Source organism: Branchiostoma belcheri, unplaced genomic scaffold (genome assembly GCF_001625305.1).
Source record: "Branchiostoma belcheri isolate BF01 breed outbred unplaced genomic scaffold, Haploidv18h27 scaffold319, whole genome shotgun sequence".
Taxonomy (NCBI): domain Eukaryota; kingdom Metazoa; phylum Chordata; class Leptocardii; order Amphioxiformes; family Branchiostomatidae; genus Branchiostoma; species Branchiostoma belcheri.
This window is the reverse complement of record NW_017803931.1, coordinates 74761-100873: the sequence shown is the minus strand read 5'-3', so window position 1 is coordinate 100873 and position 26113 is coordinate 74761. Positions and strand designations below refer to the sequence as shown.

The 26113-nt window shown below is 40.4% G+C and overlaps 1 protein-coding gene across 1 annotated transcript in view; it reads left to right on the top strand.

Moving 5' to 3' along the window:
* The window catches only part of LOC109474771 (E3 ubiquitin-protein ligase RNF213-like), a 122127-nt gene that overhangs the window by 36341 nt on the left and 59673 nt on the right, over nucleotides 1–26113 (top strand). The window contains 20 exon segments of the mRNA XM_019775133.1: nucleotides 1137–1332; nucleotides 4896–5291; nucleotides 7271–7869; nucleotides 10424–10577; nucleotides 10851–11059; nucleotides 11448–11591; nucleotides 12001–12186; nucleotides 12499–13337; nucleotides 14592–14716; nucleotides 14983–15060; nucleotides 15283–15392; nucleotides 15524–15659; nucleotides 16825–17014; nucleotides 17852–18095; nucleotides 20888–21031; nucleotides 21374–21482; nucleotides 22121–22280; nucleotides 22705–22873; nucleotides 24306–24427; nucleotides 24647–24841. Of these exon segments, the coding sequence (XP_019630692.1) occupies nucleotides 1137–1332; nucleotides 4896–5291; nucleotides 7271–7869; nucleotides 10424–10577; nucleotides 10851–11059; nucleotides 11448–11591; nucleotides 12001–12186; nucleotides 12499–13337; nucleotides 14592–14716; nucleotides 14983–15060; nucleotides 15283–15392; nucleotides 15524–15659; nucleotides 16825–17014; nucleotides 17852–18095; nucleotides 20888–21031; nucleotides 21374–21482; nucleotides 22121–22280; nucleotides 22705–22873; nucleotides 24306–24427; nucleotides 24647–24841 (4505 nt within the window).

The window sequence follows — 26113 nt, the reverse complement described above, 5'->3', positions numbered from 1 at the left end:
GAAGTCTGACGAAAAAGAAACGCGTTACTTTCGGAAAAGTAACGGAAAACTTTCGGAAAAGTAACCAGTTAATAACGGAAAACTAATGGGAAAAAACCCCGTTACTAACGGCCGTTAGGGTAACTATAACGCGAACGGTACTGTAGTAAAACAATTTTCTTGTACATGTGGACAGTTTGCTCAATTTTTGCTGGGTTTAGAATCATACACATGTTGTAACATTATGACTATTGTAATTAGGCTAATATGTAAATGACCATGTGGAAACAGTTGTTATAGAGAACTATGCATATATTAGCGCGTTAGGTAGGCCCTGATTGGTTGGTGAGAGCAACCAATCAGGTGAGGGACTATTGTTAGCATAGTTAAGCTTGGAAGTGACAATCGCTCTGTAAGTCAGTTCGAGACCTGGATCCAAGGTATGTGTACATGTTTAGTTGTAGCTCTGTAGATAAGTAGATTGTATTATAATTGTAGGAATGGGAAAATGCCATATTTTATTTGTAATTCGTATTTCCGTTCTCGCAATGTGTTTCACCTTGTCCTGCTTCTTATCGCCCGTTCCGCTCTGTGATTAGTATGACAACCCTTACGCATATTCATATTAGATGTTTAATCAAGAACTCCTACCATGGACGTGTGAAATTGCATTACAAATTAAAGAATTGTTGTCTTTGAAGTGCGGAATATCAAAACAAATGATTTTATGACTGTCACAGTAGGATAGTAGACGATCTCTTGGTGTGTCTGTCTAGACTCCGGCAGACAATAGCTTTACACTTAGGTGCTACCTGTGTCTGGAAGAAATGAATAAAGGTAAAGCCGTGGGACTGTGGAAAGGACAGACAGTTGTCGACAGTTGGTGAGAGGCGAGGGTCGACAGTTGAGAGGCCCAGTCCCCGGCGATGTTGTACGGCAAAGACCTGCGTCCTGTGTCTGTTACTTCTCTGTAAAGGTCTCTCTAGGCAACATCCTAAAAGAACCCGGGGTTTAAATACACCATCAGGCCCCGCTCACATAATTGTACATGTACAATAGATTGTATAATTGTCATGTACAAAAATGTAGTCGTTGCAAACGGTTGCTCAAAAAACATTTACCGGTAACTTATAGTGCCTGTGTCTATTATATTTCAGAGTGAGAATGGTCAGCAGATTGTTAACAGCTATGCAAGGTCACCAGATGAGTCCAAACGCAACTATGGCTGCTTGTTCTCCAGAATGCTGTGCCGAACATGGCCAGCAACCAACGATGGAAGAACACCACCAACAGACGAGCTTCTTCGACACATGCTCACATGGCAACCTTGTGCTGGGATCCTCAAACTCTTTGGTAGGTGGTATGTGCAACACTATTAATACCTTTTGCACATACGTACATGACATGTATGTGACAAGAAAGGCTGATTTTGGTGTATTTTAAAAACTTGAAAAGTTATAATGTTAATTTATGGCAATCCCGCATATAGGATCTTGTTACCTTTGCCAAGAAGGTTATGTTTTCAGAGGCGTTCGTGTACATGTACAAAATGTATGTGTGTGTGAGTGTGTGTGTCCATCTGTAGACACGATAACTTGAGACGGCTTAAATGGATTGTTTTGATACTTGGGTACATGTAGGTCTTGATTAGACCTCAAAATGATTAGATTTTGGACCCCCTAGCAGCTTGCCATGGTACTGCAGCTGAACTTTTGGTTTTGATTCCTCATGATCTAGACATGCTAGGGTGAACAGATTTGGATGGTACAAAATGTAGGTAGCTCTTGTGCTAAGGGAGGTGAGTTTGGGCCTCCTAGCGACTTGCTCTGGAACTGCAGGGCTATCTGTTTGAAAATATTCAAAAGAGGATATTATTAACTGAAGAACCAGTTGACAGATTGTCTTGATTTTTGGTACACACATGTATGTAGGTACATGTAGCTTACATGATGCTTAATATAATTATTTGACAATTATGCAAGTATGGGGAAATTCTATTAATCAGCTGCATTCGATGCGTAGGACTATTGAAGCTTGTAAGATTGGTAGTTGACAACTAGAGAAACACAGGCATAATTTATGAGAAAATGTTATAATTCTGTAATGATAACTGCCAGGAATTTCATACTTGTGATATTTGAAAGTTAAGTGAAGATGGACATCATTAAACATAATGTATTCAAATCAGGACTTCATTTATATGTGTTGTATAAGTTCTTATAACAACAATGTTCTCATCTCACAGATGAAACTGGAAAGACATCAGTTGTACCAAGTGTTGTCCATCCTACTTCTTCAATGCTCCCCACCATTTCATCATCAACTGTCTTACACAGAGCTGACACACAGCCAAGGCCAAGCACTAGTTCTGACAAACCTACAGGTGATACAACACCCAAACATATTTTATTTAAAAAAAGTGGGTCTTTAGTTTCATCAAGTAGTCCAGACCTCTATAAACAGTGGACTTAAGTAAAGATCAAAGTTACTGTTAGTAATCATTTTTGGTACGTAAGGTAGCTGAGACAGAGTTGTACATAATTAAATTCAAATTATGCAAATGAGGTCTTAATTTGCATAATCAAGGAGGAAATACTATAATTACAGTGTTTTTAATAATAGTACCTTGAAACAATCAAAGACATGTAATCTATTTAATCTGTGGCAGCCGGAACATCAACAGATATCAATTATGCAATGATGACCTAATTTGCATAATTAATGTGAAAATTCTGTTACTCCTTATAGGCATGATAGGTGAATGATGGGAATTTTATACCTTGTGACATGTGTAAGTTACTTAAAGGTTAACACCACTATGCATATATTTTGTAGCCTGGGTACCATTCCCAGTAATATGTCGCACGCTCTATACTTGGTCTGGACCCGATTACATATGAAACGATTGGTGATGACGTCACGTAATGAGCTAGCCCGAGCAGCGGGGCTTTATTTGATTGGCTAAGCCTCAGGGCGACGGCCAATGGCGCGCCTCCATTATTCATGTGATGTTTGTTGTTTTGTAAACACAGATTTTCGCGCGAGTGTTCCTTTTCTCGGTGCGTTCTTTTTTTCCAGTAGGACGCCCAAAACATACTTTCCACGAACGAAATTGTTCAATGCATCTTTTTGCTCATTTTTGAGCGACGATCATTCCGTCTAAATCGTCCAAAACGGACGTGATTGCGAGGTCAACATCAACTTATGTTTGATGTATGACGCTAACGTCGCCGTTCGGACGTCCAAACGGCCCTTACCTAATATGTACACACCCAAATAGGGCTTAGACGAGTAGGACCAATCAGCGCGCTCGTTCAAAATCTGAACGAATATTCAGACTCCAGACGCTACATATGTGATCAAGTTCAGACCCAGTTACATGTATAGAGCTGGCGAATACTACTGGGGATGGTACCCAGGCTATATATTTTGTTAATGTAGAGGTGATTTGCATAATTAATGAGGACATGTTGAATTGAAGTATGACAAAGGAGAGGAATTTTACATGAAAAATATTGTCATTTGAATTTAGAAAACCATAAATTAAACTAGATTGTGCTAATTACGACCTTTTTATTATTTCCATAGTCAATGAGACAAAAAACATTTACAAAAACTCATATATTTCATGGAGGTATGAAATCTCAGAATTCTTGGTGTTCCTTGATACAAAAGTTAGTACCAGTATTATTGATCTTCAGCTCAATGTCATTTTGTCCAAAGCAGACTCGTCTGTGCTACTGAGGGACAACAAAAGGAAAACTCCTCAACATGATGAGGCTGACCGACCAAAGAAACACTTGAAAACCAACACCGCCAGGTTAGAGACACCCGTCACAGAAGGAACACAACTGCCTTCTCTATCAACAGGTTTGATTCATAATCCTTTCATAAGTTCAGAAATTCATCAGTAGTCAACCTCAACATTTCTTATGTTTTCCCCTGGGTAGAAAGACAACCAACTTGTCCTTAATAAATGGATTGTTTTGATACTTGGTAGGTTGATTGTTTTGATTACTTAGGTACATGTAGGTCTTGATGAGACCTGAAAATGATTAGATTTTGGACCCCCTAGCAGCTTGCCATGGTACTGCAGCTGAACTTTTGGTTTTGATTCCTCATGATCTAGACATGCTAGGGTGAACAGATTTGGATGGTACAAAATGTAGGTAGCTCTTGTGCTAAGGGAGGTGAGTTTGGGCCTCCTAGCGACTTGCTCTGGAACTGCAGGGCTATCTGTTTGAAAATATTCAAAAGAGGATAACTGAAGAACCAGTTGACAGATTGTCTTGATTTTTGGTACACACATGTATGTAGGTACATGTAGCTTACATGATGCTTAATATAATTATTTGACAATTATGCAAGTATGGGGAAATTCTATTAATCAGCTGCATTCCATGCGTAGGACTATTGAAGCTTGTAAGATTGGTAGTTGACAACTAGAGAAACACAGGCATAATTTATGAGAAAATGTTATTCTGTAAAACTGCCAGGAATTTCATACTTGTGATATTTGAAAGTTCATTGAAGATGAACATCATTAAACATAATGTATTCAAATCAGGACTTCATTTATATTGAATAATAAAAAAATATATATTTATGAGGAAATGCCAGAATGGCATTGTTTGTTAATGCATGACTGTCTTTTGGTTGAGAATATGATAAACTGATATAATTCATGAAGATGAGGATCCTATTTGTTAAATAAGGGGAATAATCTATAATTTGTCAGTCATAAACTTAAGATTAAAATCATTTGGCAAAGGTATGAGATCTGGGAACTCTAGTTGACTTAATGATAATATATGGTACTATGTACAATGTATTGAACTTTATATGTACATGTAGTACAATGTACGTCATATTTGTTTTCTCATAATATTACTGAGTGTCTTGTTCCATTTGTACAGGGGAGGTATCAGACCTGGTGGCATTCCTTGATGTAGAGAGTCAAACCCACATTGCCTCCTACAAGTCCCTCCTGGGCACGGCAGTCCAGGAGCTGACAAAGGGCAGCATCATCATCAGCCACCTCCAGCTCCTCCTGCAGCACAGGAAACAGTTCCTAGAACTCTGCAATGCCGTGGCTGTCAGCAGTACAAAGGAAGAAGAGGAAAGTAAAACCAAGAAGGCCAAAGGAAGTGGAAAGCGCGATGCAAACATGGTGGTGAAGGTGGAGGATACTGCCTGGCCCCTCGAGCAGCTTGAAAAGGTTCTTGACTGGAGAGAAAGGGAAATGGATGCAATCAAGATGGAAACAAGGCAGATTGAGTGTTTCCTCAGCATGTGTGAAGACATCAAACCAGGTGAGAAGTGTTGTCATTCTTTTGCTAGAATGATTGTAATAGTGTCAAGCTTTTTATTGATGTTATATACTTTTAGATTATTATATTCAACTTTTTTCAAATTCATTTTCTATTGTTATCATGAAAGTTCATCTGTGTAACTTGGTAGTTACATGACTTGTTTAAAGTTAAGACTTTTGGTCCAACACAAAAAATTCTCTCACCTAGAGCTTTCGACCAGTCACTCTGGTCTTCCTCAGTAGACTGACCCAGTGAAGCTTGTCACGTGGCTTCTTTGAAGTGTGACGTCAACACTGGGTCAAAGGTATCTGGTAGACGATGCCGCCCCTTGTCGCAGTTCAATGTAGGGTGATGGGCCCTGATGTAAATGGCTTCCTTCACCCCTCTCAAGAAACAGTCTTGTTCAGTGTCTAAAATCCTTTTCTATTTTACCCCCCTCCCCAAAAAAAAGACAATTTCAACAAACAATATATACAATGTATGTAGGTCTCATCATCATCTAGGCATCATCATCTAGGTCTTATAAATAATCTACTAATAAGTGTTGTAAGACCTCACCCTCACCTCACCAGTCCCATAGCAGTTAGGTGACTGCCGCCTGGCCTGGGCAACAAGGCAGCTTATAATTAAATGAATCGGATCCCTTATTGCATATTCCTGCCCTGCTGGGCTAAATGTCATGTGACCAAAAGATGTCTAGAGTATACAAAACATGGAGTATTGAATACTGAACCACTACATTCTAATGCTAAGTGGTAAAAAGACTAATAAGTAAACAGTCATATATTACAGAATCTGATGCAATTACTAATCTTCAGAATCTGTTATTCACCATTTCTTCTCTCTTTCTGAAACATCTGGAGACATAAGACAGTATATACTTTGTCTACTATACATTTATTCCTGCATTATATCAAGTATTTGAAAGTGTCCTGCTTGATTGACAGTTAATTTGTAAAGTTTTGAAAAGCGCTTGGCGTTCATCTTGATATTATGTACAGTCAAGTATAGAAAATGTAACGGGGGTGCCCTAACATCGGAGGCTTTTCCACACACTCAAACTATTGCTACACCCTGTTGCTACATGTAGTTGTCAGAGAGTGGTCAGGTTTTTGATGAATGAATTTTTAGAACATTAAATGTAGAGAACAATACTTCAATAAGAAATTAATGCACCCATACTGTTTTTGCAGTTTTGCTGTCTTCAAATGACTTTACATACGTAAGCAGCAATAAGAACTGAATTCTATCTATTTCAGCTTTCTTTTGACGGTTGTGATTGTGTGTACTTCTCGTCTCACACGAGGAGGGGTGTATTGAACGCAATCAGTCAGTGTTTTGACTGAAAACACGGCTTATGCAATCAACGCGGTCTCATGAGAATCATGGGAAATGCAGAATGACAGTGGTGCTGACATTGGTTTTCTCGGGACGATACCCTCCTCTCAGCAGCATCATTATTCTTGGTGAAATTCTGTTTCTCGACAAAACAATAAATAACTAATACTTTGCATGCAAATAGTGTATGCATTGACTATGAGCAAATAAAGTCAGCTGCAACAAACACAGCATACTTTTGCATAATAAGAACAGTAAAAAATCCCTCCGAAGTTAGGACACGTCCAAACTTAGGGAACCCCCCGTTATCTCATTTTCAACATATAAATTATAAAGAATTCCCAATTTCTCTGTCTCAGAGGGGTACAGCTATGCCTGCCGGATTCTATACGTAACAGATGGTCACTGATGCAAAGTTTACACATGGCTCTGCGATGTTCACTATGTTTGAATATAATTCTCTTATAATGATAATAATAATAATTGTAATAATATATTATCATCATCATTTACCTAACAATTGCTTAAGGTTTGGAAGCATGTGTCTGAGTCTCTGTAATAAAATGATATTGATCCTAATAGTAACTGAAACATGAAGAAGCTGATTTAAATATCAGAAGTTGTCATGTCTTCTCTTATAGTTGCGTGTGAAGAGCTGAAGCAAAAGGTCCGAAGAGACAAATCAGCCATGTCCCTGAGCAGGCTGTGTCAACTGGTGGCTGGCAACGACATTGCCAAAGTTTCCTTTGACCTAACTCAACCACCCAACGTCACCTACTTTGGCATCACTCCTGCGATCAGGGAGATGTTGTTCCATCTGGAAAACCTCAGCAAAAGTACCGTCTTCAACAAGATCTGGGAGAAGATGAGACCAACGCAGCCTGGTGAAGAGGAGAAGGACCTACCCATACTTTCTGTGGATGGCGTTCTCGGCCAAGTGTGGACGCCTGCCTACCAGAAGTGGCTGGAACTGAGGCAAAACGTCCAAGATGGAAAGATCACACTTCAGGATGTTGACGAGACGTTTGGGCAGTTCAAGAACGAGTACAGGAAGCTTGAGTACGAGCTGAAGATGCTGGCGAAGAATCCAAGAGAGGGATGGATCAAGGAGCGTGTGCTACAGATACAGCAGTACCACCAGCTGAACAAGCACCTGGATGCAGCAGAAGTGGTGAAAGACGTCAAGGAAAAGTACAACCTGAAGGGAGACTTCAAAGGAGTGGAGATCCTGCTGCATTCGGTATGTTTACTTGTCTATCTATTTGCTCTGCATATACATGTTTGTACATGTAGTGTATGTTGTACAATGTCATGCATATGTGTTTGTTCAAAAGTGGGTTGACCTGGTCACCCTTGCCAAAGTGGTCTGCTATGCAGCATTACCCCCTGAAACATTCATCCTGCATTACAGCCAGTATAGTGCCTAATTTCACAGTAGATTATGACTGTCCAAGGCACCTCCCTCCACTGTCAACTCTGCAGTGCCTTGAACCAATTAGTTTGCCTTTCCCCTGCATTAATGCCCTCTGTCACAGTCTTCGGTTATGGTTGACCCTTACATTAGCACCAGGCTCAAGTAAGCACAATCCTCAACCATTTAGAACATCCTGTGTCAGCAACTGACGTCCCACCGCCTCTGAGCAGGCCTGACTGACCTAATTACCTTCGCCAAGAAGGTTATGTTTTCAGAGGCGTTCGTGTGTGTGTGTGTGTGTGTGTGTGTGTGTGTGAGCACGATAACTCGAGAACGCCTGGATGGATTGTCTTGATGTTTGGTAGGTGGGTAGGTCTTGATGAGACGTGGAACTGATTAGATTTTGGGCCCCCTAGCGGCTTGTTATGGTACTGCAGCTGAACTTTCGGTTTTGATATCTCGTGATCTAGACATGCTAGGCTGACGAAATTTGGATGGTAGGTAGCTCTTGTGATAGGGAAGAAGTGACGTGAGTTTGGGCCCCCTAGCTGCTTGCTCTGGAACTGCAGGGGTGTTAGTTGAAAACTGTTTAAAGGCGGATAATTCAAGAACCGATTGATGGATCGTCGTGAGTTTTGGCATGTAGGTAGCTGAAGTGATGCATGACATAATAATATTACAATTATGCAAATATTAATGTAATTTGCATAATTAACGAGGAAATTCTATAAATCAGCTGCATTCCATGATAGGACTATTCAAGCTTGTGACATATGTAATTCAGAACGTCAGAAATACAGGCAGATATTGATTATGCAAATGAAGACTTAATTTGCATAATTAATGAGAAAATGTTATAATTACATATTGGTAATGTCTGGAATTTCATACTTGGGATATTTGAAAGTTATGTGAAGGTGAACATAATTAAACATAACTTATTCAAATAAGGACCTCATTTGCATAATTTATGAGGACATGCTATAATGGCATGCATTGATAAGATAAGACTGTCTTCTGGTATAGAATATGATCAGCAGATATAATTGATGCAATATAAGATCCTATTTGCACAATCAGGGGGATTAATCTATTATTTCTTAGTCATAAAGGCTAACATCATTTGGCGAAGGTATGAGATCGTGGAACTCTAGTTCAGTCTACAACCTGCCTGGCCTGAAACAGTCTGAAGTTTGGCCTTTTACACAGGGTATATTTTCAGAAATTCTGTTGCAATTCCAACCTAAAAGAACATACATGAAGTTGCATTTAGGACTTCTTGTCATTATACTTCAACCACCAACACCGTACATGAACCACTATCCTCATACCAAATTTTAGGTCCTTTATTTGACCTAATATGAAGACACAGGAGCAAATAAGTTACAATATACTTTTTGGGACTATTTTTTTTTACAAAAAAGCTACGTTGAATTATTTTAGGGCCTGCATCCAAAAAATTAAACCAAGAATACCTGTGGAAGTATATTCCCAAGCTCTGTTAAAATTTCAAGACATTTGGTAAAAAAATGTGGTGCCTGGTAGCAAATGTCTAACAAGAAGTGGAGAGAGAGAACACAATGTAGGACCAAGACAGCTTAGAGCATTCTGCTCCCCCCATAGGTCACATGACCTCTGGGGGGAGCAGAATGTTCCCATACATGGTCACATGATAGATCAGACCATCCTTTGCAACTCCCCATAGCACATGTAGGAGGCTCTGTATGTATACAAATGCAGTCACTATCAGCCCAGGCCAACAGGTCCTGGACCTTTTGATTTAGTGGTTAAAAGACATTCAAAGAAAAGAAAAGACTCCTGTAGCTTGGTCAAAACAAGCCAAACTTGGAGATATGTATGATGCTGTGTTTCAGCTCAAAGAAAACAGATTATGTTTCACCTCCTAGAAGGCACATATGTTTTCAAAGAGCACAGGATTAATTTGGTGTGACCATCCCCACGGGCAAGCTGTCAGGCAGGCTGTCAGGGGTGGAGATCACATCAGGCAACAGCTTCTGCCCCACTCCAAAAGGCCAAGATGATTAATGATGATTAATAGTCATGGCATCAATCTAGCATTACTCCCAATGTTCAGTGGGAGCTAGTTTAATGCCGGGGTAACCCCAGAAGTGATCTGATAATGACCACGTAATGCGGCATTACAGCCGCACAACTGACAACTTTGGCTAGAGTACTAAATGTTAGCTGCTGGCTATTTTCAAAGAATCTGATGTCTTGATTATTTATAAACAACTTGTATCTTTAAAGGATCTATTTTGTGTAATTTTATCTTAGTTTTCAATTTAAACATGTTTGATTCATTTGGCAGAATACCTGCATGTATGCACTGCATTTTGACATGGTGTTTTCTCCTGCATAGAAAAACTGCAAGCAGAATCCACTGAGTTCCATCAACAGGAAAGTGGTGAATGCAGGGAAGCTGCTGAGGGAGATGACAGAGCAGAAGATAGATAGCATCAGGACGTTTGTCAAGTGTCAGCGACTCGTGAACTGGCTGAGAACAAAGATCCATGGTGTGTTAGCTTATATAGTACGTCTAAATGACTTTCTTGTGATATCAAATGTATATTGCCCTACATGTTTGTACATATTCAGGCATTCAAGAAAAAATATCTAACTTTTATCACAATAACCACTGGTGGTTTCTGAATGGTTATTGTTTGATTTCTATGTTTAGGGGGACCCCCATGCAGAAGTTAACACCACAGAAAATGTTATCACCAAAACTGATGATGTTGTACATTTACATGTACTAGGCACTGACAAACGTTTATTATATACTACAGGTACCAGGGAACTGAAGGTTCTGGCCAGCATCTCAGCTGGAGAGAGTGACATTGAAGTGGACAAGGTGAACTGCCTCCTGTCTGCCGGGGTGGGGTATGCACCGCTCATCTACGACCTGAACGAAGACTCCGACTTCGACACGCTGATGAAATGCTGCCGGCAGTTCTGGGCTGCCCTGAAGAAGGACAAACACCTGCCCAAGAAACTGGTCAGAATTTGTTTAATGATAGCCCCCCCTCCCATGATTCAATATTGATTTGCATTGATGTTGATTCTAAAATACTTGTACCTACTCCTTCAATATCTTAAACTTCATTGAACAGATGTACATCATGTAACGTTACATGTACTGTCAGGCAACTTGCACCTGTAGACATGTTAGTTTTCTGGCCACAGCGACAGTTTCTTTGAACAACATACTTAACTGAATGTCTAGTCAATACATGTCTAGTCATAACTTAAAGAAGAAGCAAGACAAAATTGCATCACATCATTTTGCCATGATGGATATCTGATGTTTTTGATTTGTTGTCGCATTGCCATCATACCTGTCAGTCAACTATATAAATTATATAATATCTGCTTATATATTCCAGATGGACACCTGTCGTAACCTGAAGTGGCTGAAGGAAGTGAGTGACTCCCATGGTTCTGTGGAGATGTCCTCCCTGTCTCAGACAGAAGCCATCAATGCCAGGGGTGTCTACGAGATTGGCTGCTTTGGACAAAATCAATCTCTGGTATGTATCTCTAAAGGATATGCTTAATGTAGTGTCATTCCTTTTCCCTTAAAATGCTAATAATTTGGAAACTGAAAACTTTAAGGTAATTGTACATTGTATGCTCCAGTAAAGGTGGGTTGTAATAGACACTGATTAGACTTATGTAGTAGACAGTTGTAAGCTCGTAGACCAGTAACTAACATACAATTACTGTATTAGTTAATGACGTAGAGTTATTGTGTCTAAGAGACAGGACCGGCTGTATGTCTTTGGAACAGCCTATTCCGTTCAAAAACTTTGAATAAAGTTAGTTGAATTCAGGTTTTTAATCTGGTTAGATGTGACTTTCCTGGCATCCTCCTTTCCTGTAACATTTTGGAGGCACCAGTGAAATGTTTAATGTTAATTTAACTCCAATTTACTTCAGAATGACTTGGAGTCAGTGGTCCGATTGCGAGTAGAAGGAGCAGAGCCTAAGGATGACAATGATGATGATGAAGACATGGCTGTGAAGGAGTACAACCTGTCCATGCTGAAGAGTCTACAGAGTAAACTCATGCTGCTGGCTGGGACAGCTGACAAGGGCAGCCAGGAAGTGGACAGATTTGTGGAGGTCAGATGTTTTCTGATATTTGTTAAGACCAGATGTGCATCATTCATTTTCTTGACACACTAAGTGCCCGTTGTATCCAAATGTACAAGTCATGTACTCCTGCGTTAGTTCTATGCAAAGTAGCTTGCTGGATTTTGGTAATATTCTTATCGACTTAGCATGGTGATTTAGTTATCATTTTCTTTCATTGCTCAATCAGTCAATCAATCAGCCAATCAGTCAATTAATCAATCAGCCAATCAGTCAATCAATCAATCCGTCAATCAATCAATCAATCAATCAGTCAATCAATCAGTCTCTCCCTCATTTCAGATTCTGACAGGTGTGACGAGACTTGGCCAGGCCTACGTTTACCTCTACAATGCCGGAGCAGTCCTGTTCAACAACTGGAATGCAGTCGTGTACTGCGAAGGCAACAGAAAGGTCAAGGTCATGGTCAACTTTGGCTTTGGCACAGAAGCCCTCCACGGCACAAGGGCAGCCGTTGAGGACCAACTGACCCAACTGGCTAAGTACATGGAGGAGTGTCTGGACAAGTGGCTTGGCACCATGGACAAAGCCAGGCTGGAGTACGACGAACTGAATCACTTCACCACCAAGCAGATCGTGGTTCTCCGTAAAGCTCTGGCAATGATCAACCTCAATGAAATGGCAACCCCCCAAGTCCTGGCCTTGTTGTCCAGCATCAAGCCACTGTGCACTGAGGAAGACATCAGGAAGGCCATGTCACGTGTTGTGGGTGACGTTGAAGCAATGGAAGAAGAGAACGTAGAAGAAGAGCAAACGAATGAAGAGACAGCAACTATGTTGTTCATGGATGAGGAGAAAAGAGAGGAGTTCGTGGAGAAGCTGAAACAGAAGGTGGCTGATTTGACGGATCGCGTTGCCACGGCAGCCATGAAGGCTACCAATGGAGACATGGAAAAGGCTGTCAGTTGGTGCATCAGCAACATGGATGAGGACGAGATCATCGACAAGTACCTCAACAGCAATGAGGGAGAGGAGGAAAAAATGGTTGCTGAAAATGTGGAAGATGTGATTCCAGAAATGGTAGAAGACAGCAGTATCATGATGTTAACTTCCATACAGGAACCCGTGTCCCTTGCAGGCTTCACCAGTATGTCACTGTCCAGAGAGGAACCCAGGAAAGAGTGAGTTGTAGAGTGACATGAAGTGTTGCATTGAATGGTTGTGTATTTTTCATACATAGTGTAGGCATTGTCAACAATTGAACAGGTAGAACAGGCAAAACTGCTACGATTATTGATAGACCAGCAGTTATAACCTTAGCGCAACACCTTGACAAAGTTAAATCCAAAATGGCAAGTGCTCTAGCAGCAATTGCAAGATCATGTGACTTTCTCACGGGTGACACGTTAAAAACTGCAACTCAAACACTTGTCCTGAGTCATCTGGACTACTGCTCCTGCCTTCTATCATCCAGTTCTCAATCTGACCTGAGCGGGTTGCAGATTTTACAAAATTAGGCGGCTAGGCTTGTTTTGAATGCAGAGTACAACTGCAGGATCGACAAACTTTACAGTAGATTACACTGGCCCAGAGTTAACGAATGACTTTACACAAACACACTCTCCACGTTCCACAAACTCCTGACTACTGGCAAACCTCTTATTATCTACAATAAGCTATGCAAAATCAACGACACACATCAACACAACACACGACTTTCACACGCGGGAGGCTTTAGACTACCAAAACCCATAACATCCTCTGCTACTAAGGACATTCTTGTATAGGTGCACAAAATCCTACAACACTTTTCCGCAACACATCAAATCATCCGCACCATCAGCTTTCAAAAAACACAGGAAACAAGGACAGGTTAAAAACACAAACATGCACAAACAGACCCCTGCAGCATTGGTGGTAGCGTAGTGATTATTTTTATGTAAGTTAACCAATTTTTTCCCTTGTTGTTGTACATGTATATAGGATAGGATAGGTAATAGTTACAGGTTGTTAGTATTTTGTGTGTGGCAATAAGCAAGATCTAGACATACATACATCTGTGTTATAAGTTTGTAATGTGTTTTTACGACTCCAGGAAGAATTCTGAGAATATGCGTATGCTAATATATATATATACTGAGTAATGGAGATCCTTCAAATAAACAAAATAAACAAACTTGAAAATGTTACTCTACTTAACAAAATTTGCTTCATGGCAATACATGCTGTGGTAACGATCTACAATGTACTTGTTTGTGTACATACATTTAGCTCACTGACAATTACCAGGTATCTTAACCAGGTATCTTAAAGTTTGCTTTTGTGTACTATTAATGGTAATATATAGATGTACATATTTCCTAAATTGTTGCACATGTTGGAAAATAAAAAAATTGACAATAGAATATGGATGTGACCAAAGTCTGCATTTCTAGGACGATGATCAAAAGAATGGAGTCAGTTTGGAAGGAGTACCTGACCACTGTCAAGTCCACCACGTTTGAGGAGTACATCAGCATTGACCACCTGGCCTTGGTGCTGAGGAATCTTGCCAGCACTGGTATGTAATTCATACTAAACCTTTCAGATGATGTCGAGGATAATGTATGTATATCATACTCTGTTATGCGAAACTCGCTCATTTCATCCAATTGTACGTGCATGTAAGATTTCTATTTAAAAACCTGGATACACATGTAACGGAGTTACATGTATATCCCAAATTTATCTGTCTTGTACATTGATAAGATCTGTATTAATTACAAGCTTTGAAGTACAAAATGTACATGCACATCTGATATATTGGTAATGTTACTTATTTTCCAGCAAATATCGCTCTAGGTCGACACTGGCCAAGCCATTTCATACATGCGGGCAAGCCCAACCTTGTAGTGTGTCCCCAAGGTACTGGAACTATTATAGTTGTGGCAGATTCTGTCTTTTCCATGCTTTAAAAAGCTTGAGATTAATTGATTATTTGACTAAAGTATTGCAGATTGTAAAAGATAGGTACCGCATTCCTTGTTCTTGGAATAACTTCAGACTATTGTAGACTATTGTGGAAAAAAAATCCCACTTTTGCGCCATTGATCAGTGTTGTTCACTCCTTGTTTCATCCATTTCCAGATGACATCTGGCAGACAGTGTTGTCCCTGTACATGCAGGGCCAGACCAGACAACCTCTCCCCTCCTTCAGGGAGGTGCTCATCTGTACTCCACACACTTCTCTGGAAGAGGTCAGGTCCTTAATCTTCTATTCTGACATTGATTATGATGTACAATATTATTGTTGTTTCATATTATTCTTGAGTATTACAATACTCAATATATATAATGCTGAATCACCTTTTAATCATCACAATGTTAGGTGGTCCTCCTGTGGAGAAGAGCTGTAGGAGACCAGACTGGAGGGATCTTCTGTCTGGTCGCTGCTGACCAGCTGGACTATGATGTCAGCGTCAGGGCAGAGGAGATGAGGTGCAAACTCTTCCAAGGAAAATCAGGTGATGGCCATATGTGATGTCCATTGATGTTACCGTGTTTGTAGACTTGAAATTCAAAATCCGGAAGGGGGAACCAAATGTGTAACAGGCATTGCAAATGTTAACTTAAAGTTAATTGCATCAAATCTAGGTGATGTTAGAACAGGGGGTGCTTGTCCCTGGAACTGTGTAACTGTATGTAGGTATTATGTTTGTTGTGACCTAAGTGGCTTTGATGGAGGGGTAGTCCCAAGATGTAGATCTAAGGAGTCAATAAAGACAAGACTACACCACCATAACTTAAAAAGTTCAAATTACTAACAATTTGAAAAAACACTTCTTTACATGGCGAAGGCATGTCTCCCTTGAACTCAAGTTGGATACATGCACTTGGTGTTGACATTTTAGACAACATGTCCATCTGGAACAATGATAATCAAGATATTGAGGGTCAAAGTGCAAATTGATCTCAGGTTGCATGATTAAGTTAACATTTTATGGACTTTTTGAAATGAAAATTCCTGTTGTTTTCAGGTATGAATGTTGATATTTTAGATTAGTGTGAACTGCATTACTTGAGCATCACAAACTGTAAAATCAAAACAATATTGCATAATGAGGGGTCCCTAAATTGGCCACTTTACAGTCAATTCACCAACTTAATATTTCCTAAAGTTTGTTTTTGAGGTGGAAAGGTACAGTGTTCAGGTTACTTTTAAATTATTGTTACTTTCCAAACTAGGATTATCAAATAAAGATTGATATACATACAGTACTACTACTACTAGTACTAGTGTTCTGTTCATGTCTAGCCAAGCGGAGATTGGGGAGCAAGAAAGGGCTGATAGGATGCACAGCAAGGGCACCTCGTTTTTGGACGCTTTCTGTCCATAAAAGTGGCAAATTTAGGGTACACCTATATACACAAACATACACAATATTACGTCAGGTAATAACCAGCATGACCTACACATGTATGTCCTTGAAATTCAATCAATCACCATGATGATAACATGTTATGTTAAGTCAAACAACAACAACGTTTTATACTGTAAGTGCGTACTATAACTGTTACACTGCAAAACATTGGCCTTTAAAAAATAAGATTCAGAAAAACGTCACTGTGGTGAAGTTAGGGCCCCACCCATTACTTTAAATTAATGTATATTTCCTGTTCCATCTCTAGACTACCATGTCGTTGTAGTGTGTGCATCAGAGAGACAGCACCAGTCGTACATGGTGACTGCCCTGGACCAGTACAAGGTGCCCATCCCACATGTGTTCTCCCATGAGCGCATACAGGAGTATCTGCTGTCACAGTTCCAGCTGCAGCACGCTGGCTCAACTCTGTTGGCATCCATGGTAGATCACCAACGGTACAGGAAATATATTTCTTTTAATTAGTTGATATTACTTTGCTATGAGCAAATCCTATTATAATAGCAAAACTAAGTCCCAGCAAAAATAAAGGAAGTTTACACTATATTGTTTATGTCCTGGCCTTGGCGCCATGTGTCACATAGACCACTGATGATCTTCCTTTATCCAGCTTGATTCTGTTATGTGCCTCCCTGTTGGTCCATCACACTTCCAACTTGAGTTAGACAAAGGACTCCACCTCCTTGATTGCTGACCTACATAATTATACTGTGTATTGGAATAATTTAGTGTTGGGGTTGACCATTAGGATCGGACTTCTGTATTGTTCTTGTTGATCTAAAGTCAAACTCTAGCAGATGTTGAGTTCAGTTGACTGTCTTGCATCTGGCTGTGGGAGTGTGAGAGAAGAGCTACATGTAGGTCGTCAGCAAAGTCCAGATCATCTGAGTACATGTACATGTCTCGCCTGTAGCCACTGTTCCTTGTATTCTGTTGATCCTTCCCTCTATATAGTAGTCCTTATGATCCAGTCTAGATCTACTGCCTGGATGAACAGAAAAGGTACTGTAGACATCCTTGCCGTACACCTGTCCTAACTTTTAAAATAGAATTCAATGCTGTTTGACAGTTGTCCTGCATGAGACACGTTATACAGTATGTCCTGCTTGTTAGTTGTTTTGATCCAAGTATATTACATGTAATTAAAAGTAAAGTAAAAGAAGTGAGAGGGCAAGGTTTTCAAGCAATGAGTTTGGTAAAGTTTGTCTAGTATATTTTCCATTGCACAAAAAATTTTGCACAAATTTTACAGAACTGAATGATTTATGTTTCAGGTCGTCTGTACGAGTGGTATCTTCCCAGCGTGCAGGTGTCGGCAAGTCCCTTGTTGTCCAGTGTCTCTCTGAAGAACTAAGGATGAAGCTTCCCAGGAGGCTGCGGAGGAGACTGTCCTACATCAAAGTTCCTCTGCACGAGGCTACTGTGAACAACGATGCAGTTCTGGAGGCGCTACTCCCTCATTCTGTCAACCCAGCCAGCCCCTTTCCTCGAATCATCCATCTGGACATCTCTCCATTGGTAGGAACTTGTTTGATCTGACGTTTAAGTAGCTCCTCAGCCAGCTTCCACAGGGCCTGAATGGAATACAACTCAAATTTTCCATCAAAGAAGCTACTGGTATACATTCACAGCAGGGTTCTAGCCAGTGTCATTTTTCTGTCATTTGACAGAATTTTGCCATTCATGATGGACAAAAATTTTGCCCATGCCGTCATATTTGTTGGACAAAAATCTCGGCATAATGATTATATAATAATCTATGAAAACAAAAAGATATGGGCAGAGCTTCATTTTTTCAAAGATTTCCAGGAAATTAGTGCAAATTTTCAATTTAGATAAAATGATTACATTAAATTCTAATGCCTGCCTGAAGGCATTAGATTTGTGTTTTCTTAGTCATTGGATTCGTGTTTACTTAAGTTTAACTGGTCAGCGGATTCCAATTACCCCCGTGGTTGCCTACATCTGCATCGTGTGCTAATTTTCAGGGAGCATGCCTCCGAACCCCCTAGGACCCGGACCTCGACATGTTGACTGGCAGAAAAAAAAATCAGGATGGCTAGAACCCTAATTCACGAAATTGTCATGATACTAAAATATAAACTTAGACATACTTGAAAGCAGGTCAACTACCATTAGACATTGTAAAAGTACAGCACTGAATTGACCTTCATTGAAGTTGATGGACCAGGTATCAAACCAAACAGCAGTGAACCTTAATCCGACACTTTTATGCACAGGTCAGGCAAGATTGAATGATTAATCCACAACCAGACATTCGGTATTTTCATTAATCATTGATTGCATCTTGTTGCCTAATTAGCTGTGAAAACAAGTGAAGGCGGAGGCGAGTTTGGCCAGGAGCGACTTGTTGCCTTTTCGTCGGCTTCTGGTAGTGCTGCGGTGAGACTTGGCCTTGTTGGCCGACGAGGAATACAGTCAATGCCGGGAACTGTGGCGACGGGACTTCGGTCTGTCTTCCAACGAGGAGGTTACGAGGGGGCGGCGAGAGGTGTGAGCCACCGGAGAAGAAGAGCTCGACCGCGAGAGGGTGTCGTCGTCTGACGGGATCCGGACCTTTTTCTTGGATGACGCTGGCGATTTCTTTTTGCCGAAGATCTCGTCCAAAGTCTGCTCGACACGTCTGGCCAAGGCCTTGTCTTCACGGAGGTCACGTACAGTTGCCTGTTCCCCGTCGCTCGCCTCTGACCAGAGACCCTTTGCCAGGTCTTTGATTCGGCTCTCCCGCCGCAGCTTCTGCAGAGACTGCCGGGCCGAGGCGTCTGGTGGTGACGAGAGGATCACGCCGCACTTCCTGGGACCGTAAGGACCAACATGCCCCTTCACTGGCAGCCTGCAGACTGTACAGGCTTTCGGTTTAGTCATCGCGAACCGCAAACGTGAATAAAGAAACGAAAAACTGAGAATAGAATAGAGGGGAGAGCGAGGCCACGTGCGCGTCCTCGCCTAGCTCTGTCCGATTGTGAGGGATGACGGCGGGAGCACATGTGTCCGGGCCGTGCTGGGCGGAAGTGAGAAGGGACTGACCGGAAGGGGGAGGGACACGTGCGGCGGGCAGATTGTTTGGCAAATTAACAAAAATGACATTGGGGTGACATTTTTCCTCGTTTTTAACGTCATACCTAGTTATGTGTGTGTCACTCTCCCAACCAATGAGATATCGCGGGAAAATTGGGTCTTCAACATCGGTCCCGATTTCACCGTGCCCTGCGTATTCTGTTGGGAAACCTCAATCCGACACCATGCAACGGTGTAGCTGTTTGCCTGTAATTTTGCTATTCACAACAACATTTTTTTCTCAATTCCTTTGTCAAATAACACAATACAATACACTAGTTGTCATCGGCATCAAATGTCACAGTCGGTAAGCCGCTGCACCACCGGCAGCTCTACATCAGATCACGTGGCTTGGGACTATTGAATTTTCAAAGAGGGGACCACATTTAAATCAGTTACGACGGGGCATTTTAGTTCCAAGAAAGGAATAATTGAAGAATTTTACGATAATGTTACCATACAGAAAACTTTATTCTGCACTATTTCGAAGTATTCGTCACTAATTTTGGCGATATAATTAAACGAAATAATCCAACGTACTTCATACATTTTTGTACATATTCCGTTTCATTTCATTCCATTTCATTCCATTTCGTTCCATTTCGCACTTTCTGGGGTCCCGTTCAAAATGCTGGTTTTGTTCGATCAGCCGCTGAATGACCGTAACGAACTCGCTCTGTGCTTGAAAAGAAGGACACTTCTATGCAAGTGGTTTTTCAGCAACAGCAGTTTAATTTATCAATTGTTTTTTTATTCGCTGTGACGTTGAATGTGTAGCATGGCAATGTAAAGGAGAAATTGTGAATGTTTTGACCACTGTCCTTCCAGAAGCTTCCTCCCACGATATGCCTTATTATACCAGTATAAAAACAAGCTGAAAATTTCATGACCTCGTCTCCACAACATGTTGACTTCATGAGCTCACTGTTTCAAGTTTTTATGCTGTATACCTTATTGGGTTTGTAAAGCAATTAAAAGATTTTGCATATCAGTGCTAGATCCTAACAGACAAAGAGGTGTTGAAAGTGTCGGATTAAGGTTCACTGACGTTACATAATATTGCACTGATTGCTGCTTTCCATGCACTACATGACTTGTACATGTACAATGTCAAGTAGCCTGTACCAAAAAAAAAGTTAATTGTGAACAACTAGTATGGATCTGAACTCCTCTACTAACTTTTTTGTTCAGACATTAAAGTCATTTTTCAATGTTGGTTATCGTGTTTGTAGGTTCATAATGGAGTGGACTGCCTGCTGTTTAACCTGTTGGTGTTGGGTAGTCTGGTGGGGAGGGACGGGTCTGTGTGGAGACGTCTCCCCTGGGACCTGTATGTGGTGGAACACACCTACAAACCACAGCCTGCTGACACACAGGTGAAATATCTTAAGTTACTTTAAAAGCTTTACTTAAGGTATATTTCTATGACAGTTGTGGCTAACCACAGTTACTGTGAAAATGAAGATGTCCAGGACAGCGAAACGCCTTGTACAAATATGCATCTAGATTGGCCACTTTGATGGCCATCCGTAAAATGTTCCTCAGAGTCTATCATGTCTATTTTAATTATATGATATAATAATTAATAATGATGTTGGTTGATGCTAGACAACCAAGACAGCTTCATGTTGGAAATTTTGAATGTAGATCTAGAGGGCAAGTAATGTACAGTATTGTTGTGTTGCCAACTCTAGCCATTGCTTTCTGTTATTCTACAGAAGAACAGAGAAGAGCACAAGTCTTTTGTGTCCATGCTTCCAAGTGTGACTTGTATATCTCCCAGACAGACCTACAGCTTGCTGACAAAAAAGCAACATGATATTCCAGGTATGCTGACTTTTGAAATGATAACGGGGGGTGCCCTAACATTGGACGCTTTTTTATGTGCTCGAACTCACGGCGCTCTATTGCTAGTTGTCAGAGAGTGGTCAGGTTTCGATGACTGAATTTCGAGAATGTTAAATGTAAATAACATACTTGGATAAGAAATTCACTCACACTATTCATGAGCCCTTCAGTCTTCACACTCTGCATTACAAGCTGTGAGACTTTTTCGTGAATGTACATTATGAATGCAGCTACGCAAAACTTTGGACACTTTGGTAATTTTGCTCTGTTCAGGCGTTGATGATGAAATTAAGTAAACAAAAATTAGAATAGAATTTTATGATACAAAAACTTTGTACAGAACTCTATACTAGACCTGTAGTTTCAATAATTTTTTTCAATGCTCAAAATAGCTGCTGTATAACATCAAGTTTAAGTTTAACTTTAAGTGTATAACCTACCTAAATTCATATTGAGGGAGCCATTCTATTGCAAAGTCAGTAATGCCCCCACAATTGTAACCTTTAGAGACTCAAGTGTCCATAAATTATAGAAAGAAAGTTTTTGATCCCCATGCATTAGAAGTCGCCAGCTTGTACAATGTACTAGGTAAAAAAACTTGTGACTGTTTCTGGTAGGTTCGCATCAGGTGAATGAGGTGATGTTCAGGAGTGTGGAGTACCAGCGTCCGTACCAGTACCTCCGGAGGTGGATGGCCAACATCAACCTGGACACCTTCGTGTTCACACCCACCAGCACAGAAGGAACCCATCAGGAATTCCTACACACAGTTCTCAGGTAGTTACTATATTATTATAATACTGGCTATTATGTCAAGTGAAACAAAAAACTAACACATAACTTCTGACATCAGCTTTGATTTATTTAATAGCACACAGAGATTTGTGTATTCATGCAAATCCAAGAGAGGTGAATAAATTTTATTTTCTGAGAGCTCTACAATGATTAAGATAGTTGTAGGTCTAACTTAGTACAACTTTTTTTAGTACAATAATTATTAATATACAAATTGTACCTTTTGGTGGTGTATTTAGTTAGTAGTTTTGGCTTAACAACTGTAGCTAATATAATTGGGGACTTGCCTACAAAAAAGTATATGAAACGGATTTAAAGCACAAAATTATGGATTATGGAAGAGCTTCATTGATTAAGCCTACAAGTTAGAAAGTTATTTTTTTGTTGTTTGTGAATGATAATCCAGTTACTGTGGCATGGAGGATCCATCCTGGGCTGAGCTGCTGCACTTCCTGTCCTTCCTGAACTACCAGCTGCAGGACTGTGAAAACTCTGCCTTCTGTTTGGACGTCAACAGAGACGTCTTCCCTGGCTTCAGGAAGTTTGTTGTGCAGTTCATGATTATCATGTCCAAGGTAACCTTTTCCTGGACATCCACATAAATTCAAATAGTAGTCAATTTCCTCTTTCACTGTCCATCATAATGATAAACTTCATCTTTATTAGCAGTTTCACATCATTCTAATAACCACACACATCATATACACACCATATCCCATCATAATATACTCCTCAACTATCCACCAGTTATATAAATACTGTAAGCCTTTTCATTGAGGCAAAAATTGCAGCTTTTTGAAAAAGCACTTTGTTTTACTTCTGTCACCTAAATCTGCATGGTAGCATAGTACATGTACTACATGTAAATCCAGGATTTTTACAAATGAGTATTTAGGGATCCGTAAATAACTTCATCAGGTTGGTAAACGACTGAATAGCAAAGTTTTCATCACAACCATTTATTTTTCAAGAGCCGACGTTTCAATGACCGTCAGTCATCTTCATCAGGGCAATTCTGACTGGTTTACTGTGCACTGACACTACAGTAGATGTTACTTGGTGCATAGTGCACTAAAGGTGTTACATACCAGGTAGTTCAAATGTATTGGGTTCACGCCATTTTTACCAGAAAATTGACAAAAGCGGAGTAAGAATTACTTTAATTATCATTTATTATTTTATTGTACATCCATGCTCTAGGGCCATGTACAGAAAACATTAACGACATGTACTAGAGATAAACTTCGGGAAACTCTTAGACCCCGTTCATACCAAGCTTTGCATATCCTGCTACTAGATTCTTAGCGGGGGTTAATCAGAATATTCTGATCTGTATGGGTCATATTCGCGAAATCCCCTTCCGATGTGGTAAGAACTTTGCAGTATGTGTCTCTAAACAAATAACATAAAACTGTTTGTATAGGTTGTCGTGCCTTTTTCTTAGGATGGATACTGCCACATATAACACTTATAATATAAGGCACTTCTCATCTCTCCATTGTGACGATAATTAGTCAGGACACGAGACATTTCCAACAGTGGGAAATCTTGTACACTTCGCGTGTCCCATTGTGTGCACGGGTTTCCTAAATTGGACACGCCGGGATGGGACACCCGTGGAAATGTTTATGCGGCTGGGATACCCCAGGTTTCACCAACATGTCCCAGCTCGGAAACTTGTGGAAATTCGGCTTTTCGTACAGTGAAAATTATTCAAAATAAATTACGTTTTTTCATACTATTAGGTAAATATGGTACTACAAGTCTTAATACTACTGTTAGTGTCCTGTCCCCCTCTAATGGTACGGTGTCCTGTCCCCCTCTAATGGTACGGTCCAAAAAGTGGGCGGTTATCTGAATAATCTCCCACTTTTGAGGTAATGGCTTGATAACCAATGAGAAATGAAGCTTTCTGATTAGTCGACGTCTACTGGCTATATGATAACTACAATGTAATGTATGACATGTATTGATCATGTATGACAACCAGCACTTTGCATACTGCAGGATTTTGCTACTCCATCCCTGAACATGAGTGACCAGAGCCCTTCCCTAAAGGCATCTCCTTCCGATGATCAGAAACAGGCAGAGATTCAACAGTTACAGCTGAGGAGAACCTGGGAGAACAGGTGCTTCTTGATAAAGCTACACACTTTCATTTTTAAAGTCTTCCTTGAAGTCCTATTAGTTTCTTTTGAATTGTTTTAGTTACTCAATATTGAATTTCATAATCATTTCTTCTAATGAAATCTAACTACTATTAAGGTCTAAGAATTGTATTTCACAGACAATGTACATGTAATCTGATCCTTACAAAATATATTCTGTTTATATTTATTTCTCCACAGCCCTCACCCATACCTGTTCTTCAATGCTGACCACAACACCATGACATTCCTGGGGTTCTATGTGGATCAGGCTGGGAGTGTGGTCAACGTTTCTGGAGAGACTCTTCTGCAGAATGTCATATCTACTGACCTGTACAAGGGACTGACTCGCCAGCCTGATGTCCAGTTCAATGTCAACTTTGATGAACTGGATAGGTAAATTTCACTTTCACTTAACCAAGAAACTCTACCAGAAGAAATGGGAGATTTCAAACCCATGGGAAGTGTTTTGGGTTTTCAATGTACTGAGTACCATACTTTTTACATGTACATGTAAAAGTATGAAGTTACAAAATGTACATGACAGGAGTGACATAGCCCGATTAAATCGCTTTTCGGATGCCGGCCGCCCAACATCCAGTCGGCCCCTGAAAAGCTTGATGGAAAGTCTCTCTAACTCAGTGGAACCAGGCTTTCCAAATATGGATAATTCATTCTGTCGTCATCAACTCACCGCACCCGGCCCGAGTCCGACTTTAGAATCGGGTATTGGTGATTGACATCGGCACGGGTCAGATCTGTCTGTACCCGCGGTGGGAGGAGCCAACTATGAATGCGCAATTTATTAAAAACAAGAGTTCCACGATCTCATACCTTCGCCAAATGATGTTAACCCTTGTGGTTGACAAAGTATACAATTTTAATCATTGGTTTTGTAAATAAGAGCCCCATTTGCATGGATTATATCAGCTGATCATATTCTCCACCCAATGACAGCCTCATCTTAACAAAAATGCTATTATAGCACTTCCTCATAAATTATGCAAATGAGGTCATGATTTGAATAAATTATGTTTGTTGATGTTCACCTTCACTTAACTTCCAAATGTGGCAAGTATGAAATTCCCAACAGTCACAACTATGAAATTATACAAATTTACCATTCATTATGCAAATTAGGTCCTCATTTACATAATCTATATCCCCAGATGTTTTTTCTCGTTCTCACAAGTGATGTCACAAGTGTTTCATAGTTCTATTATCGAACAAAGAAGATTTATAGAATTTCCTCATTAATTATGCAAATTAGCTCCTGATTTGCATAATTGTTGTTTGATCATGTCAAGCATCACTTCAACTACCTACATACCAAAAATCACGACAATCCGTCAACCGGTTCTTGAGTTATCCTCCTTCGAAAATTTTTCAACAAATGCTCCTGCAGTCCCAGAACAAGCCGCTAGGGGACCCAAACTCATGTCACTTCTTCCCTATCCCAAGAGCTATCTGCCCTTCAAAATTCGTGACCCTAGCATGTCCAGATCACGAGATATCAAAACCGGAAGTTCTGCTGCAGTACCTAGGTAAGCCGCCAGGGGGCCCAAAATCTAATAATTTCTAGGTCTCATGAAGACCTACCCACCTACCAAGTTTCATTCCAATCCATCCACTGCTTCTCGAGTTATCTTGCTAAACCACACACACACA